Consider the following 20,549-nt stretch of genomic DNA (forward strand, 5'->3'; position numbering starts at 1 on the left):
AACGTGACAACGCAAGTTTAACACCCCTGCCCTAAAGGCAAGAGTTGGGGCCTGTCATATATCAGGGAGGGGGAAGTCAGTGGGGAGTTCATTCCAGAGAAGGCACACTTCCTTGTCAGACCCATAATCTGACAAGATATAAAAGAGAATCTGAAGTGAGCTCTCCCTATGAGAGCAAGGCAGGTAGGTGTCCTTCAGAAAAGACAGATCCACAAGTAATTTGATCCTATGTGAAACAGGACTTTAAAGCTGACCTTGAATTATACCAAAATGTATTGGTACAGCTTGCAGAGTAGAGGTATTACATGAACATAGTAATTTGCTACCACAATACCTGTGGTAGCATTCTGGAACAACGAAGCCTCTGGATAGTCTTCAAGGGCATCTCGATGGAGAGCATGTTTGGAGTACTCCCAGTTGGGAGTATAGTATGTGAAAGATCCATGGAGAAATTGTATTTTTCACACCATCAACAAAAGCCAATTTTATCAATCAGATTTTACCTCGTCTCTGTAAGTTATTTTTTTCTAGCAGATGCCTTTCCCTAAACCCTTTGAGTATAACTTAAAACTCAGTGCAGATGTATCACTTGACTAATTATAGCAATTGGCAGTTACTCTGTATTGCCAATCAGCAGCAGCATGAACAGCAAGTAAATTCAAGAGAAAAGTATTTTTCTCTAAGTAAAGCATTGGTTTACTTGAGACTAGGTAGTTGTATTTTGGATTTCAGGCTGAAAACCTTTCCACCTCTTTCAGGAGTTGCTGGAAATTAAGCTTAAAACTTTGACTACAGAACATGACCTAAGCCACAATTGTTTCCAGTAATTAGTATTTAGTCCAATTAAGTGATAGTTTAGGATGTGCTCATTAAGCTAATTCTCAAGGTTCAGTAGCCAGTTGTCTGATATTTAGTTTAGAAGGATTTGGGGATATTTCCCACTCTTTCTTGCCTAAAATTATATTCAGTGTGGATCCACTGAATTAAAGAACTAAGATGGTGTGATTTATTTGATTCTATGGCACCCTTAGCAAAAAATACTTTGCCCATGGGAACCAAGTAAGTCATAGAAAGGTATTCATTAAAAAGAATCTGAAAAAAATATTTCAATTAGAACTCCTCATTTTACATCTTAAACTATCCTAAATCGAATTCTTGGGAATGCACCTCTGTATTTGACTTCAGGTATCAAAAGTGTCTAGCTTGAAATGGAGTCCAAATTTAGAACAGCTGCCATCCTGTGTAGGGATTTTGCTACAAAAATGACTAGCAGAAGTTATTCAACTTTTCACATTTTAGGAGAGTAGGACATGCTGTTCTATTGCTTGTCCTTGTTTTGATCCTAAGAAAATGACCCTTTCTAATGGAGCTTGTGATCTTCAATGTTGAATCCTGCTGTTCAATTTACAGATCTTAGAAGTGGAAGCATTTTTTTTTACTTCAAACTTTGTGCTGTCTTCTTTGTTCACCTTCTTATTATTTTCCTTGCCTTCTAAATTACTCTTGATCACATGCTGTGCCAAACCAAGGAAGGGGACAAACATCCAACCTAAAAATTGCATTCCCAACCCATCAGAAACACCAACGCTTTACTGTTTAGGAAGAGTGTAATGGTGCATACAGCTGGTGTCAGAATAAACAGTCCAGTTGTTTCTTCTGCCTTTTTGTTATTTTTTCACCCCTGAAATTGTAAACTGCTTGAAAGTTTGTAGCTTTGGTAACATGTCTGGCAAAGCATCTGAAATGAAGATTCAAAACATTTCCCAGCATTCATTGCTTTGTGAATTCTCATTCAAAATTAATTTTACTTGTATTTTCATCTATAACTTCCACCAGGTCAGGGAATTGATACAGTGATATAAGAAGGCACATAGAATTATTGCATCTCACTAAGATTTATTTTGGAGTATCATGCAACACACTCCTTAGTATAATGGGGACCCAGGAGTGCCAGATCCTAAAATATATCTCACTTAAGGGATCTCACTAAAGATACCTTCAGAATTCAGGGGTCAAGTAGCAACAAACCCAGACTGATGCTTAGATCTGGTGATGCAATTACATTAATAGCAATTGCAATAGCGCTTAGATTTATATACCACTTCATAGTGCTTTTACAGCCTTCTCTAAGTGATTTACAGAGTCAGCATATTGCCCCCAACAATCTGTGTCCTCATTTTACCCACCTTGGAAGGTTGAGTCAACCTTGAGCCCAGTGAGATTCGAACTGCCAAACTGCTGGCAGCCGGGAGTCAGTAGAAGTATTCTGCAGTATTGCATTCTAATCACTGCACCATTGCGGCTCTTAGATTAAAACTAGCCATCATGAACCAGTAGCCTCAAGGCTCTTGCTTGAATATTCCCATTGATTTACCTTGGTATCTCCTTAGATCTTGGCTCCAAACATCATTCAGTCTCTGACTCTCTCAAGAATGGTCCTTGGTTATTATCTCTCTGTGTTTTTAAAAAAATCAGTTTGAGAAGGGATTTGCAGTCTAGAATTTGGAAGAAATGAAAAATGAAATCTTCATTTATCGAAGTCCAAAGTTGAGGTTGCCTTTTGCAATTTAACTTTTCAAAGTGAAATTGCAAAAACACGTAGACCAAGATCGTTTTCTGTAGATTCTTAATAATTACCAGATTTAAGGGATTAAGAATATGGGATTAAGAATTAAACAAAACAAAAACAAGAATATTAGGAAACTTTTTCAGGCTCAATTTGTAATGACATAGTAATTATTAGAGTCTTTGACTTTGTTACCTTCCATCAGTGAAAAAAATGTAGTGTCTTTCCTGCACCCATGGCCAAGTTAATCTCAGAAGAAAGTTGAGACTATCTCTCCCCTCTTCTTTCTCACTCTCTCTTGGTGCAGCAGAATAATAAGAGGAAGATCAGTTTTGCATTCTTTTCCATGATTAACTTCATAGTGTCCAGTACTTTAAGTCCAAAGGATCAGATGATAGCTAAGGTCTCTGACCGATGATCTCTGGAGAGCCAGGGACGGAGGTCATGCCTCCATCCTAGTGCTTCTTGACCTCTCAGCGGCCTTCGATACCATCGACCATGGTATCCTTCTGCGGCGATTACGGGAGGTGGGAGTGGGAGGCACCGTTCTTCGGTGGTTCTCCTTCTACCTCTCGGACAAGTCGCAGTCGGTGTTGGTTGGGGGCAGAGGTCGACCCCTAGGCCCCTGAAATACGGGGTGCCACAGGGTTCGGTCCTGTCCCCCCTCCTGTTTAACATCTACATGAAGCCGTTGGGTGAGATCATTCGGCGGCACGGGATAAAATATCACCAGTATGCGGACGATATTCAGTTGTATCTGTCCGCCCCATGCCAACTCAGTGAAGCAGTTGACGTGATGTGTCAGTGCCTGGAGACTGTTAGGGTCTGGATGGAGGTAAACAAGCTTGCACTCAATCCTGACAAGACCGAGTGGCTTGTGTGTTTCCCTCCCAATAATTGGCTAGGTATTCCATCTCTCAGGCTGGGGGGTGAAATTCTATGCCCCTCAGACAGGGTTCGCAATTTGGGAGTCCTCCTGGATCCACAGCTGACTTTAGAACATCATCTGTCGGCTGTGACCAGGGGGGCATTTGCCCAGGTTCGCCTGGTGCACCAATTGCGTCCCTACCTGAACCGGGAGGCACTTGCAACAGTCACTCATGCCCTTGTGACCTCAAGACTGGACTACTGCAATGCGCTCTACATGGGGCAGCCCTTGAAGAGCATTTGGAGACTTCAGCTTGTCCAGAATGAAGCCGCGCGAGTGATTGTGGGTGCACCTCGGTACACCCACGTTACACCTATCCTCCGTGAGCTGCACTGGCTGCCTATTGGTCTCCAAATACGCTTCAAGGTGCTAGTCGTCACTTATAAAGCCCTTCATGGTATTGGACCTGGGTACTTGAGAGACCGCCTGCTGCCAATTACCTCCCAAAGACCTATTAGATCCCACAGATTAGGCCTCCTCCCGATTCCATCTACAGGCCAATGTCGATTGGCGACCACCTGGAGGAGGGCCTTCTCTGTGGCTGCTCTGGCCCTCTGGAACGAACTCCCCGCGGAGATTCGGACTCTCACCTCCCTTCAGGCTTTCCATAAAGCCGTTAAAACCTGGCTGTTCTGGCAGGCCTGGGGTTGATGAGTTCCCTTCCCCGCTCGAATTGGGTGACTGTTGATTGTTTTTAAACTTTTCTCTGTATTTGTTTGTTGTGTTACCTTGTGTGTACTACCCCCCCCCCAGGTTTGTTAGCCGCCCTGAGTCCCTCCGGGAATAGGGCGGCATATAAATGCAATAAACCTTTAACCTTTAAGGAAAGGGGGAAGGATTCTGTCCACTGAAATAGAGAGAATTGACGTATTAAAGTCTTATAGGATTTGAGAATAGGATAAGGAGTTTTGTTTTATTGGTGTAAATTTTGTTTTCCTAAATAGAATTGTAATATAAATCTGTGAAATCTTTACAAAACTCTAAGCCAGCGATGATGAAACTATGACATGCATGTCAAAAGTATTGTACCATAATATTTCAGATGATACACCTGTGTTTACCAACATATAACAATAACTATAAATGAAAGCATATTCTCACACAATTTTCAGAAGCTGTGGATGCCATATGAGAATGAGGTGTGCTCTTGTGCGGCCTCCAGACCTTCTGGAGGTTGGGTGAGATGGCTATAATCTTGCATAGAACCTGTGAAAAACATGTGAGAGCGGGTTCCACATACTTGAAGCTGCAGAAGAGCATTTTCCAAAACTGCTTCAAGAACGAAGGCTTCATCCAATCCAGAGCAGCCATGAGTAGGCTGCAGTGGTCTGTCAATAGAAGAGAGAACACCATCTACAAAGTCAAGTTGGAAATTTTCCTAGTTATTGACAGGCTAAACACAGGAGCTCCACCTTCACTACTCTAGGTTGCCAACATATTTAATACTTCAGACAATGTAATTGCTGTAGAAAAATTCAGAATGCAGCATCAATGAACAAGCCGAAAAGAAACATGTGTGTATAGAATTATTATAAGTTTAAATCCAGGAAGAGACCCAGAGAATGTATATCACTGTTTTCTGTACCACTTTATATTTGTAACATAGCTGAAGTTAATTAAGCATCTTCGGAATCATCCAGTACACTCTGTAAGGAAACTTTCATTGTATCTTAGGAACAAAAGAGTATATTACTTAAAACTTTATCCTGATGATGTATTAAAATAGAGTGTTCCTTATCAAGCAAAGGAGGTAATCCAAGAGGGTCCCTTTTGTTTGAGAATATGCCCTGCCTTTTCCAATCTTATGACTGCTTTTAAATGATTTTATTATAATTATAGTGTACCGTGAAATGTAATTTACAAATGTCCCTCATCTTTCTAACTGCAAGAGAGAAAGTCCAAACTTGACATACAGTAGATTAAGTAGAGTTGTACCATTATTTGCTCTAGAACAGTGATGGTGAACCTTTTCAGCACCGAGTGCCAAAAAGGGAGCATGCATGCTTATCAGGGCCACAACCCAGAAGAGGAGCTGCCCAGGGGGTGTGCATGTGTCAGAAAATGAACCTCTAGTTTCTGGCGCGCATGCACACGTGATGATCAGCTGGCTGTCACGCATGCTCACTCTGCAAAACGGAAGACCAGCTCTTCCAGTTTCTGGCACTGCCGCACGCACAAAGCCCAGGTCATCATCACGTGCACATGCATGCCAGAGACCCAGAAGAGGAATGGGTGACACGCACATGCCGGGTGAGATGGTGCCACGTGCCACTTCAGGCACGCATGCCATAGGTTCACCATCACGGTTCTAGAAGGATTTTTTTCCCCGTAAGTTTCAGCACCTAAGACAAAATCCAAACCCACTTATTCAGTTGTGGCATTAGAGTCTTTTGTTTTTTAAGAAAGAAAATGAAGCAAAAAGAGAGAACTTGGGAGTTTAATTTAGCATGACTTCCTTAGATTGCCGTTTCTCAGTCCACCGGCTTTTTACTTCTTCATGGTGTTCTCTGGCCTAATGAGGAGAGAGCATATTTTCCATGTATTAATTATAACTGTTGTTTCTGCTTCAAGATGGAAATTACTAGGCTCCCTTGATAGTGGCAAATCAAAGGAGACAATTTGAGAAGTCTTTGTTCAAATTCTTTAGTACCCTGGAGTCCATCCAAAAAAGTAACTTAAACTCCACTCTACGCTACGTACTGCTTTCAGAAATTTCTCCTCCCAGCAGATAAATAGAGAACCGTCGGTTTGGTTCTCACCGAGTTGTACAAATCAGATTTTTCTGAATCACCCCACATGACACTTCTCTGCGGTTGAACAGTTCTAAAGTCTTTCTCATCTTGTGCACTTTTCTGAAGGAGCTTTTTTTTTAATGGCGGCCTCAGGAAGGGTGCAGGTAAAATGATAGGACAGCAGGGTTCCTCATCTCCAGGTATCAACAGTGACACAATGACCTTGACTGTAGAAACGGGGAAACAATCTGTCTAATGTATAAAGGTGTCAATGGACTCAAAGCCCAGGCATTGTTCTTGTGGGCTGTTGCCTGCTGAGAAATGAATGCTTCTTGATCATTTGCATTGGAAATGTGAAATGCTGCACCTGGAGAGCCAGTTGAAAGAGGCCCTTTGGTGATTAGAGAGCTGGGATATTCAGGAGAAATCTTTTCAATTAGCTGCATTACCTTTCTTTGAAAACAATATGAGGGCTATAAAAGCAAGTGACACTTCTTTCTCTTTCCTCCTCTTTCCCCCACCGCCCCAGAAAGCCCGGCTTGCAAGGATCCGTGCAGCAAAGAGTGGGAGTGCAAATGCTTACATGCAGAGCAAGAGAAACGGCTTCCTCCATAAGCAGCTGCAGGTAAAGAGCGATCTGTGTTCTATATCCAGAAACATCCTTTATTTAATAATAGCCCAGCAATCCTTTCTCTGTTTCATATCGGAAAATGTCAGGCTGCCTTCCAATATACCATGACAGTCATTCTCAGGCAGAAGAAGGAGTAATTGCTCAAAACTAGCAAGAGCTTTGCAAGTCCAGTTGAGGCAAGATGTCCCAGTTGAGTTTCTGGGACCTGTAAAGTCAAATTAATACATGATGGAGAATTTGAGTTTGTCATGTGGTTCCCAGAAGTCTAAAATTGTCCTCTGAGGGCTGTTTACCTTGTCACACATATATGTCTGTACAAAGATACATGCATGCACACCCACTAAATTCACATATTGTTCTGGCCACCACCATAAGTCACTTTTGGTTTTAATTTCAAAGACACTTCAAATTTTGACTAAGTAGCTTCGAAGCTTTCTAATACTGGAGGAATGTTTAGCTCAAACTCTCTTTCCTTCTTGATCCCTTAATGCCATGATGGCTAACCTAAGGCCGTTTTCATCCTCCCAGGCTTCAAAAAAGCATTCAGAACCTGGGGAGAGATCATGCATGCATGCGCAGGGGGGGTCACACGTTCATGCGCATGTGGGCAGGAAGGATTTAATTGTTGTTGGCACATGCGCATGTGCAATAGCACACTGTAAGAAAAAGGTTCGCCATCCCTGCCTTAATGGATCGCCTCTGGCTTTTATTTCCTACTCCATAAATGGCAGGAGGGTTTTGTCGAGTACATCCATGGAGCAGGAAATAATAGAGAGCACAGATAAACCTTGACTTACAATCATTCATTTCACAACTGTTAAAAGTTAAAACAGGGTTGAAAAAAGTGATTTATGGCTAGTCTTTGTCCTTCTGACCATCACAGCATCCATTTGGTCACATGTTCAAAATTTGTGCTCTTGGCAACTGGCAGATTTTTGCAACATCCTGGGGGCATGTGATTGCCAATTGTGATCTGTTCAGCTAGTTTCTGACAAGCAAAGTCAATCGGGGAACCTGGGTTCACTTAACAACTTTATGATTCACTTAACATCTTTAGTGATTCACTTAACAACTGTGATAAAAAGTTATAAAATTGGTTGTGACTCATTTAACAATTGCCTTGCTTGGAAACAGAAATTCTGGTCCCAATAGTGTTTGTAAATTGAGGACTTCCCATAGTAAGCAGAGTACGGTAGAAATCCAAATGTTAGTTAAACCACTTTCTTAGGCTGCCTAAGAAATATTAGAGTTGTAGCAGGAGTAGCAGCAGCAGCAGCAATAAAACACCAGTCCTTTAGTAGCACAATTCTTAGAATGATTTCCTTTACTAAGTGTGGTTCAATTGTTCCCTCACCTTCAGGAACTCATTTATTTAACAAGACTTTATTGCTTGTTGCTGCTATACTGATTTTTGTACACTTTCTAAGATGGTATTTGGCAGATAGTAGCAATATTGATATGGGTTTTGTGTTGAATGGCAGACATATCTTTTTCTCCTATAATGCAGCATAGAAAACCCTTAAAGCAATGAAGTTCAAATGACAAACAATCACTCCTATTGACAAGAACATTCAAATGGAAGGACAGCCTAGAAGAGGGGGACAAAGGAAAAGAGAAAAAGACTTGATTACTTCACACATTTAAACTGTGGCAGGATATTTTCAATAGAAAATTAGAATTAACATTTTATTGTTATTGTTATTCATTGAAATACGATGAACTTCCCCAGGATTATTCTAGAGAGTTCTATTCAGTATAGCACTGATGCTAATTATATCCAACTTTTCACTGAATGGCTGCTTTTTTCCTGGATTGCTCACATCAGTGCTTTCATCCTGCATTTGTTGGCCCCATTGATATAAACTGACAAATGCAATAATGTTGTTGTTGTTGTTGTTGTTTGCCCCAGGGGGTTCGTTTCCAAAACTGTTGAACCTCAACTCTCTTAATTCCCAGAGAGCATGGGAGGTTGATTCCCACAATCTAGAGGACATCAGATTGGGGAAAGTTCACTTGACTAAAAATCACTAAGGCTTGATTTTGAGATGGCCAATGTCATATTGAAAAATTCAGTGAACAAGTGACTTGCTTGTCTTGACTTTTATATCAAGTTAGATAAGAGTAAACTGATTCAGATTTTTTTAAAAAGAAAGTTTATGCTATTTAATATTAGATGATTATAGTGGTTGGCCCTTTTTAAAGTCAAGAATTTCATTTAAAGCCCATTCCTTCACAAATGAGAATAATGTATCATTCAATATATCAACAGCTATATGGTGAAGAACAAGAGGCCTTTGTTAACAAATCTGGTTCTTCCTTTGAAATCCAGCACCACCATCTGCTTCACTGTCTGGAAAAAACCACGGTAAGATGATAAACTGACAGCCTCCTTGTGATCTGTAAAAACAAACAAAAATTATGTTGGTTGATCTTATTGCTCTAAGAACTGCTCCATGCTTTGGTAATGCTATGCTGATTTGCCATTTAAACATGGGCAGCCAAGATGAAACTATAGTGATCCACACTTTTTGTCACTAAGCTTCACCAACAGTCATTGTTTAGCAGTCCAAAGTATATGTTGCATCTTGCTCCTTTTCATATTCCTTGCTTCTGGAAGAAATGCCAAAAGAAGGAGAACAGATCCAAGAACCATTCAGTGTAGGCATTGTTGCAGTTGTGTTGATTATTGGGAATGTCAGACCAGGAGTGGGAATCCTGAACTAATAGCTCAGGTCCTCTCTGCCAGTTCTGATGACAAATTGTTGGGTTAGATCAGTGGTTCCCAAACTTGGCAACTGCTGGCTGGAGAATTCTGGGAGTTGAAGTCCACAAGTCTTAAAGTTGCCAAGTTTGGGAACCACTGGGTTAGATTCAACATGTGGTTGAAGGACATCTAAAAGAAGGACTTGGAAAAAATTTCCTTCAATTGAAGGGAGGTAATATATAATATATTATATGTCTTTATGTCAATGTCTGTATTCCCCCTCCCTGATTTTATGTGAGCCGCCCTGAGTCCCCTCAGGGAAAAGGGCGGCCTACAAATATTAATAAAATCTAAAAAAAAAAAATCTAAAATCTAAACTTTGAAATTAATTATATGGTTCTAATATTTGTACGTCTGCTTTTAATTTTTATCTATAGAAGATTAAAACACTAGATCCTATCTATATTGGGCCTTAGTTTAGTTTTTATTTTAAATGTTATGCTCTTTGCTCTTTGAAATTAGGTCAAGTAGTTATCTCTGTTGAGATATTACCTGCTATTTTGTAGAATTGTGGGTTGGTAGTGACCAGACCTTCATATATCTTCATGGGGCTAAATTTCATCATTCTATAACTTCAAAAATTACCTCTGATCCTTTTGATTATTTTTGTTTTATTAGAGAAAGACACAGGAGAAAGTATTGTTTTTTTTTTTCATCTTCCAATTTCTCCCCTTCGTCTTTGAGATCAAGCATGATTAGCACAGATATATTATTTTATTGTTTTAATTATCTACAATATCTCAGGCAAGCTGTCATCAGGATCCAAAATATGCAGCATGGAGTGAACTAGAGGACCTAAATTGGTGTTATTGTAGGTAATATATTGGTATTGGTAATTTTTAATAGCAATCCCTATAGATCTCAGGCAATCTCTGAGATTCAGCTCATTTTAAAAGTAATTGCTTTTGTTGCTCTTAAGTGTTAAGTTTAAGAAATTCAAACTCCAGGATTTGCTTAAATTCAGTTAATAGTTATGAGGGGGTGGTTATACTTTGGAACAAAATTCCATTCATTAACCTGAAATGCCATGCACCTTTACTCAGTAGTATTTGGGCTCTGACTTCCTGTTAAGAATGGCCTTGCAAGGACTAAATAAAAAAAAAACATAGCCTATAACTAGAGTTAAAAATCGCTGCCAATGAAATATGAGTATCTTGCATAAGTCACTACCATTTCATTCATGCTGCCTTTTTCTATCTATGTCTACGGCCCAGAACCATGACTTTGTGGATGAGCAAACCTATGAAGAAAACTGTATGGACGTTTCTACAGTCAACCGGCAATCTAGCCATAGTCCTTCTCTTTCTTCTCAACAAGGAATGACAAGCTCTTGCTGTTCCCGACGACATAAAAAGACATTCCGCATCCCAAACACCAATATAATCAGTAGCCGTCCAAGTAGTGTCCAAGAACTCAGTACTATTCAGATCAGATGCATGGAAAGAACACCTCTGTCCAACAGGTACTGCGGTTGTAAAAGTGCTCCGAGATAGTATAATTGATCAAATGTTCAAATTTGCCAGGGCAAAAAATTAGCAAGATGTATAGATGATTGTTTGTACTTGCTGTGTTTCAAATAATAATCTATACTACAAGGAAAAGCATCATCCCTTGTGGTCATGTCATGACAAGGTCCCTCCAAATAAAGGTAAAGCATAATTTTAAGAAATTAAAAAATGGCTGAAAATATATTTAATATAGTAATTTGGTGGGTACCTTTTAAATTGCTGGTGCTAAAGCTATGTCTAAAGCAAGAGTGTGAAAGTTAAGGCCCATGGGCCGGATCGGCCCATGGGGTGCTTAGATCTGGCCCCTGAAACAGCGAAGGACTGGCCTGCGGTACCTCTGCCAGTGAAAACAGGCTACCAATCTCTGTTTTTGGCTGGGAGGGCCTCCTGCAACCCTCTGCCAGGGAAAACAGAGCTCGGGAGGGCTGCATGCAGCCCTCCCGAGCTTTGCTTTCCCTGGCAGAGGGTTGCAGGAGGCCGTCCCAGTTGAAAACAGAGATTGGGAGCGCATTTTCGCTGGCAGAGCACTTGGTCCATCACAGGCACCTGATATGAGTGACATCAAGCTGGCCACCGCCAGCCTGGCCACACACACCCATAGGTCAAACACAACCCTGATGTGGCCCTCAATGAAATTGAGTTTTACACCTCTGGTCTAAAGCATTCTAGAAAAAACCTTTTCATACTTAAATTGTAGGATAGAAGTGAATGAATTTCTTTAGTATCAATATTCATTACATGATTCTTTTGTGTAAAATGTTGAGCCTTTCTGGCAGTACTTTTTCATTATAGCTTCCAATTTATATCTTATTATAAATGGAATTTGATGATTTCATTATGGCAAATCTCCATGAATTTCACGAGGTTAACATGATTTTCTAAAAGACAGAAATGTATTGTGTTCCTTAGGTGACAATCACCCAGGATAGAGGAAACACTGCACTGAGAAACCATTTATTTGGGAAAATGTTGCTTGAATGTAATGAAAATGAGAATAATTTCTACCTCCAAACACTAGTTTAGTTTGATGATAGGCGGGGAATTAAATTCCTATGATCCAACTAGTGGAAGTTAGTTTATAAATAATTATTTAAATATGCATCTCAATGTATTGATAGTCAGACTTCCTCTTACAACTGATAGTTCAACATATTAACTTGTCCAACTTTCATTTTATTTGAGTGCATGCCCACCTGAGTTTCAGTCTCTAAATATGATGTCTACATTTCTTCAATGTTGGTTTGTAAGCTGTTGTGTAATTGAAGCTAACGTATGAGATCCTTAATTTCATTATGGACCAATATTATACATGAGTTGATTTTTTTTTAAAAGCCATGAACCATTCCAAAACAATAGACTAAACTCATTTAGCACTTCCAAATCTATCCACTTGAGCTAGCTAAATGTAGAAGATGTAAGAAAAAGATATTCAGAAACAGTAAGCGTCTACATAGTTTGATCTAGCAGTTAAGGCACCAAACTAGAAACCAAGAGACTTTGAGTTCTAGTCCCACTTTAGACATGAAAAAAATAGTTGGATGCCCTTGGGACAACCACTTTCTCTCAGCCCAACTCAAGGATTGTGAGAAAAATAAGAGGATGAGGAAGTATTAGGCATGTTCACTGCCTTGAATTATTTTAAAAAATAATAAAGGCAGAATCTAAATAAACAAACAAAGAAATAATATGAAGTTTCCTACATATGCGACCTGACCAACATGCGTCTTGGATTATTTTCTGATATACTAGAATTGAATAAAAACCCTAAAGCAGATGGGACATGGAAAGATGGAAAACAGACATGATTTGTTTCTATTTATTTTTCTCTCTTCTCTAGTCGATCCAGTTTAAACGCCAAAATGGAAGAGTGTGTAAAACTAAACTGTGAGCAGCCTTATGTAACCACAGCAATAATCAGCATCCCAACACCACCTGTGACTACCCCGGAAGGAGATAATAGACACGATTCTCCACAGTATTCAGGAGGAAACATCGTCCGAGTATCTGCTTTATAAAACAGGTAGACTAAAGACCATTGAGTAGCTGTCAAGATTCAGAAGAAGGAGGGATATATCTCTGGGTTAAAAAGAACAGCCACAGATAATGGAAGGATTCCAGAGATACGAAGTATGCTAAGTTTTCAATATTGAACTGTCTGCAGTGAACAACCAAATTCAATTTCTATATGAACTGGACCTTTTCTGGAATAAACTCTTGTGTGACTCTTTTCATTTACTGTACGAGCACAATGAAATGTCTCCCATTAAAACTTCTTCTTACTATGGGAATGTAGAAAAGAATCTTTTTAATAAAATACCTATTAAAAAAAACAAAAACAAAGACACATACCACCATTCACAGAGTTTATTTTCCAGCCAAATGCAAAATTAAGGATGGACCCAGTTTTGATAACGTGTTCTCTTTTTTCCTATTGATAAACCATGAACTCATCAATCAACTGACTTCAAAAGAGAGAAAAATGGCTCATCTAGTATGTATACCGATTGAAAGAAACAACTCCTATGCATGTGAAAATTCTTTGGAGCTGTGATCTGAATTTACTTCTGTTGTTTACTTCAGACTAGGCATGATAACATTTTACTGTAAAAAAGGGGCATTTCTGTGCACTTATAAAAACTGATTGTTAATGTTCCATGGTGTACAAATAATTTGCTGGAGAGGGGTGGGATGGGGAGAGAAAAATGTCATATTCAAAACACACATTAGTGAACTTGAGGTGTTCAGTTAGTTTAGTATTTATGATTGTTTTCCCTTGCTTCCTCGGTACTGTTACAACTGCAATAATTTAATATACATCTGTTGTATCAGGAATCAGTCTTTTATTTATATAACTGCACAAATCAGCTATAAAATAAAAACCCACGTTGATAATCAATACATTATGTAACATGAGAAAGTTTAATATTTTAATTAAGGCCAACAATAATTCTGTCAATTTTTTTTGTTTTTCCATTATCCTACAATTCTTCAAAGCCAATCTTTGCTTTTCATTATATCTTTTGTTCTCCTTTGAATACAAAGTTTTCCTATATGTTTTTTTTTAAAAAAAACCTTGATCTATAAGCACCATTCTATAGTGTATGTTTTCTGAACTAATTAAGTCTTCCTAATGTGATGTAACAAGGTAGCTGACATCTGATAAAAAACTAACATAATGTAGCAGTAAAGTCCTCTAAAACTGCTATATAATGATGTTGGATAAACTAAACACTGGAAGTCGTGCAGATAAGATTTGCTGAAGATTACATAAATCTGTTTGTCAAATCTGTTCTGAAGCACTAGATCAGATAGCATAACAGGTGCATTCATAGTGAAGTTTGAAAAAGTCAAGATGGCCACCATGACATCATCAAGGCCTGCCCCCTTTTTTGCATGAGGCACCATTGCAAGACTAGCCCCATCTTTATTTTTTTAAGTATTTCCCTTCATGGATGTCTAATATTCTAAAATGGATAACAGTTGACATTAAAACTTTAGATCAGAACTACAAGAGTGTATTACCATAGGATCAGTACATATATTTTATCATGTAGTCTTTTGTTTCACTATCTAAAGGATTTTTAAAATGCTGCTTTTTCAAAAACCCAGTTTCAAAAACCCAACTTTCTTCAACTGTTTCATCAGTTATTGTTATGTTTAGGAATGTGAACATTTCCTATTATTTCACCTTATTAAACAAAGCAGTTGACAAAATATAACCAAATCTGGAAAGACTTTCTAAAGAAATTGATATATGGGCCAATATGAGAAATGTCTTTACCTGAGATATGGAAGAATGTCTGTAAATGTCTTCACTGGTGTAATACTAAAAATTATAGAGATAGTCCTCAACTTACAATGATTCATTTAATCGCCATTCAAAGTTATGATGGTGCTAAAAAAGTAATTTACAACCAATTGTGGCATTTGCAACTGTCACAGTCCCCATGGTCATGTGATCAAAATTTGTGGACTTGGGAATCACCATTTATTTTTAATTTGTTTATTTTAAAAAAAAAAAACTCTCCCATATTTATTATTTTTTATAAATAGTTCAAGATGGACAACATATCTGATGCTCCTTCCTCCTCCTATTTTCCTCACAATGACCTGTGAGGTGGTTGGACTGAGAGAGTGAGTGATTGGTCCAAAGTCACCCAGCTGTCATGAATTTACAATGATCAGGTGATTCACCATTCATGATCTTGCCAGCTGGCTTCTGATAATCAAAGCCGATGGGAGAAACCAGATTCACTTAAAAATCACAATTCACTTAACAACCACATTGATTTACTTAGCAATTGTGACCAAAAAAGATCATAACATTGAGCACAATTTACTTACCATCTCGCTTAGCAATAGAAGTTCTGGTCCCAAATGTGGTTATAGGTTGAGGACAGTCCGTATATTGGATGTTGGTGATCAGACCATTCTTCTCTGTTTCTAAACAGTCTAGTTTAAATTACCTGCAACACTTGTATTATTATGTGACCAGTGGTACAACCCAAAGCATCTCATTTCTCCAGTGCGCTGGAGCAGGCATTAGGGCAAGATATTCACCCCATAACTATGAATGGATTTGTCTTGACTTATTGCATTAGTTTAGGGGTGATTTTCCCCTGGGAAACCACAGGGTAGGTAAGCAGGCAAAACTGCAATAGAATCTGTGGTGGCTTTCTCAGAGACCAATCCAAACAAGAACTAATTCAAATGGATGCAACATCATATAGCAATAGCAATTAACCTCTCTCCCTTTGAACAGTATACCTTTCAATTGGACTGTTTCAAAGGAAAAATAAACACAATATTTAATGCTATACTACCACAGCAGTATAGAAACACACATGCAATTATTTTTATTACATTGACACTTTTTACTGCCACATCTGGCTCTAAAGTTGGTTATGCCAACTCTATGCCAACTTTCTATTAAAATGTAGCCACAAGGTAGGTTCAAGGTGAAAAATATCATGTTTTATCCTCCCTTTCCGTCATCTGGTTATGATAAACCTTAATAAAGAATAACAATTATTAGAACCACTATTTTAATATTGATTTGCATTTGAGGTCCTTGCCCCACACTGATTCTATTGAATGTTCTGTTTTGCAGTGTAATTCCCTTAAATTATTCTTCCAAAACCCCGGGACTATTTTATTCTTCAATGGACGAATATTTTAAGTTACTGTTTAACTTTCTCTTCCACAGCAGTTTTTTCTCCATTTTGATAATCTTTGCTCCTGCTGAGTTCTGTCTTGACTTTTTGTATAAAGCATGCTAGACGATTTTGAAGGAGTCCTTCATTTCACCGTGCAAGGCGTGCAGTTGTGCAGTGGGTGTTAATAAAAAGGAAAACAATAATTCAAAATGTACAATCTCTACTCACAGCTATATTTTGTATTACTAACTCACTCTTTGTACTTTATGCTGTAGGGGTTTTGGGTTTTAGTAATACCCAAATACTAAATACAATTTTCACCAGTTTCTTCTCTTGAAATATCACCGGATACATTAATTACATTTGTGGATGCTACTTTGCAGACAGAACCTGACAGTCACAAACAGCTCCTGGTGAGCTGTGTGCAGAAACAATTTTTATCACTAACCTGCTGAATTCAGTCCACAAATAGTAATGAAATGGGGTTCAAACTTCATGTCTCACAAAGGGTCCACCTATCGCCCTAGCTTGTGCGTAAGGTATATTGATTTATGGCTACAACAGCCTTACTACTACCTCTTTCTTTTCCTATATTTTTTTCAGTCAAGGCCAACTCTGTTCTAAATTAGGAGCTTTATAAGCCAGTTCTGATATTCCAGGATTTAAAAATTTAGTCTTCGGTAATGCTCTGAGAGCATAAATGGGGAAGCTGGAACACCGGTACTTAGAGAACAGGATACAGTCTAGCATTATGTTTGTCTTGACTCCTCGGCTCTTGTGTTCGGTAAAATTTTGCATAATGCTAGCCACCCATCACACAGCTACTATTGTTTTCTCTGAAATGCAGAAGCTAAACATTGTTTTAGGTGATTTAAATGCTGTTTTTTTTTGTAGTGAATGACTTGCGACTGTGTAAAATGCATCTGTACTGTAAATTAAATGTAATTATTTCTGTGTGTCACACAAAAAAATTCAAGGTGTTTTCTTTTTCTACTGTTGGAGGTGAAAATTTGTCTTGTGTTTCACAAGAACAGTACAACAAGATGTGTTATGCTAAATAAATCAGAGGTCCGAGTACTTAAATAAAACATCTGCATGCTTGAATGGGAAACTGATTTTGCAATAACCTCATTCAGAGAATTTTGTTCCTACTTATATGTCAAATAATCTTGAATGAATGGAGAAAACCCTTGAGTAAAATTTCTCTTCAAATTCAATGTTATTCTTCAATATACATATACATATACATACACATACACACACACACATGCTGGTGTTGTTGTATTTGGGTCTTTTCCCATGTAAGATTGAGATTGTCTTGGCAACGTTTCAGCGAGGTCTCACTTGCCATCTTCTGGCTGGGTTTTGGGCTTAAAGTGTGATAGGAGCTGCCGTCTTTCTAAAAATCTTGGTGGGGGGGTGTGGAGTGCTGGCTTTGTTTCAGTAAGTGAATGATTGGTTGTGTGGCTGTATCATGATTGGTAGATTGGTGCTGGCTGTGTGTCTATTGTTGGATTGTCTATTTTGAAGGAACCAGGTTAATCTCCAAAACAGGATACTTCAACAAGAGAATAATTATGGAAGCTATCAAAATAGAGAAACACCCCCCACAACATGAATAAACGTGACGATACCTCCTGCCTACCAGACATCTGGAAACCAGCCCCACCCACCACCCGGGCCGTTACAACACAAAACAACAATGGACACACAGCCAGCACCAATCTACCACTCATGATACAGCCACACAACCAATCATTCCACTTACTGAAACAAAGCCAGCACTCCACACACCCCCACCAAGATTTATAGAAAGACGGCATATGTATGTATGTATGTATGTATGTATGTATGTATGTATGTATGTATGTATGTATACATATATACGTATATACATATGCGTGTGTATTTACATATGTATATATTTACATAGTACCATACCTTTGAAACATCAAGACCAAATTCTGTTCAAGGCTATCAAAATAACTGATAGTTTACACAAAAATATTTTGAAGCACGAGAGGGCACAATCATTATATGATCCTGAGGAAAAAACATTGAAGCTTTAAACAGTTACAGGAAAATATATTCATATGTCCACATACTCCAAAACATCATTTAAAGAATCAGATCCAAAACATTGCATAGCTCTATGGGATATACAGCACACTTATGTTCTATTTTTATAAACCCAAGAATACTAAAATGGAAACTTTCTGCTCAGTATAGTCTCAGGGGTGGGCTGCCACGGGTTCGCCCGGGTTCACGAGAACCCATAGCTAACATTATAGCTGGTTCAGAGAACCTCCAAATCCCACCCCTGGCTGGCCCAGCCCACTCCTCCCTCCCAAGAGTCTCCAATGAGGCCCGTTTTGGATACAGGTAAGTGCAGGGCTTGCACGGAGGCTAGGGGAGGGGGGAAATGGGCCTCCCGGAAGTTCCAAAAGGCCAGAAATGGACCCATTTCAGACCTCCGGAGCCCAGGGAGGAGGTTTTCTCCCTCCCAGAGGCTCAAGCAAAGCCTCTGGAGCCTGGGGAATGTGAAAAAGCCCTCCCCCGTGGTGCAGGAGGACGACTAGGTCACACCTACCATGGCCACGCCCACCCAGGAACAGAGCAGAGAATCCGTTGATGAAATTTTTGAAGCCCACCCCTGTATTGTCCTTATGCATAATCTACACCTACACCTATTTGCACTTTTCAGTAGGGGCAATGAAACTGTATATGGCCAAACAGGAAAGATAGCAAATTGGAGTTGTCTCCAAACTCTTATCAACTTTCCCCTTGACTGCTCTTTATAAGCAAAGTGAAAATGGCTTTAGATGGCATGTTGGCCTGACTAGTCATCTTTGATTTCAGCAATCTCAGCATGGCAGGCTGTTATTCTTGGGGTCTGCAAGAACTTCAAAAAGGCAGAATCCACTCAGCTAACTGACTAAGAAATTAAACCTCTTTTACCTAAAGACTAGCAAAGCAATGTCCAAGAAATATGCTGCAGGTAGCTCTAGGTTCATAATTAATCCCTGGTTAGAAGGGGGAAAAAACCTAACAGCTAAATCCCATTAAAAGCCAAAAGGAAATTAGAGGACAATTCTTTTAATGAGTCAATGAATGAACAACACAATATAAAATATACAACAGTAATGGCTTTACTACTGATCACATTAGGCTTTGTCTTCCTTGCCCAAAATGAAGTCCAGAGCAAGCTGGGACTATTTAAAAATTACAAGAGTACAAGCTTCCATTTATCCCTGGCACTTTCATCCTTTGCTGCTACTGATGGGAATTGTGTAAGAATAAAAGAACAAGTTCAATGCATCATGCTTGAGAGATAAGGCACATGGTCAATCACTTAAGACCTAGAGTTTCCAAACATTTGCTTCAGCCCAGTCCTTTTCTATTTTCAGCTTGCAAAGAACAATGGGAGGATATCTAATTTTGACACCCAGACTATATCCCTCAGGAGACACAATAATTTCAACTGACTGCTTATAAAACGCAGAACAGTAATACAACTAGTTGAAAAAAATTAAGTCTATAGTACATATAAAATACAGTAAGATGCACTTTTTAGAATTCAATAAATAAGTTGTCTCATGGGAATTTAAGGCACCCCCCAGCATTCAACATGAAAAATAGATTTTTCTTCCAATCTATAAAGATGATGTCTTTAATTCATAAGTAAGGACAAACTTAGATATTCCTTTAAAATTAAATTAGCAGATTTATATGGCCTATGCACAAGGAACCTAACTGGAATCAGGATCTCTCTTTATAGGAGGCTTTGATTTCTGCTGTGGTTCAAAATTGTTCCTCACTCTTTCCATTCTAATTGCCAAAAGGTAATTTATCAAAGTTATCTATTGAACCTCTTTTTGAGCTCAAGATGTTCAAATCAAAATATTGCATGAGCAAATAGTTTAATCTCTTTTTCTCTCCTACATCAGAATCCCAATATGGATTGGCTCCCATGCATATTCCTTAACTCGAAGGGGGAAAAAACATAGTTTTTCAAAATAACCTGTTGTTTAGCCTATTGATCAGCTAATCCATGCTGTGTACTTACAAAATCAAAAGTGCAGATATAAGTACTGTCATGAGATCAATATCGGGTTCTTAATTTTTCCCTTCTGCCACTTTGCATGCTCAGATTGTAAGGAAGCCTCCGGGTTTATTAAATCACAGTTTTATTAAGTTACAATTTCCCATGATGATTAAAGTGGAAAATGTTTTTTGCATACTCTCTAGAATCTTGATTTGGAAA

The 20,549-nt window shown here is 38.8% G+C and overlaps 1 protein-coding gene across 2 annotated transcripts in view; it reads left to right on the plus strand.

Annotated features, from left to right (window-relative positions):
- The window catches only part of KCND2 (potassium voltage-gated channel subfamily D member 2), a 333,774-nt gene extending 318,883 nt beyond the window's left edge, over positions 1 to 14,891 (plus strand). Inside the window, exons 3-6 of one of the 2 annotated variants that reach the window (XM_014073508.2) lie at positions 6,756 to 6,851; positions 9,127 to 9,222; positions 10,836 to 11,083; positions 12,967 to 14,891. In XM_014073508.2, the coding sequence (XP_013928983.1) occupies positions 6,756 to 6,851; positions 9,127 to 9,222; positions 10,836 to 11,083; positions 12,967 to 13,144 (618 nt within the window). In that variant the 3' untranslated portion in view covers positions 13,145 to 14,891. Of the gene's footprint in view, positions 1 to 6,755; positions 6,852 to 9,126; positions 9,223 to 10,835; positions 11,084 to 12,966 lie in introns of those variants that run through there. The other variant, XM_014073509.2, reaches the window with a different exon arrangement.
- Positions 14,892 to 20,549: the final 5,658 nt, after the last annotated feature.

The sequence above is a fragment of the Thamnophis sirtalis genome, unplaced genomic scaffold, assembly GCF_051295495.1.
Source record: "Thamnophis sirtalis isolate CommonGarterSnake01/CBP01778 unplaced genomic scaffold, rThaSir2_p1.2 scaffold_9, whole genome shotgun sequence".
Lineage (NCBI taxonomy): Eukaryota > Metazoa > Chordata > Lepidosauria > Squamata > Natricidae > Thamnophis > Thamnophis sirtalis.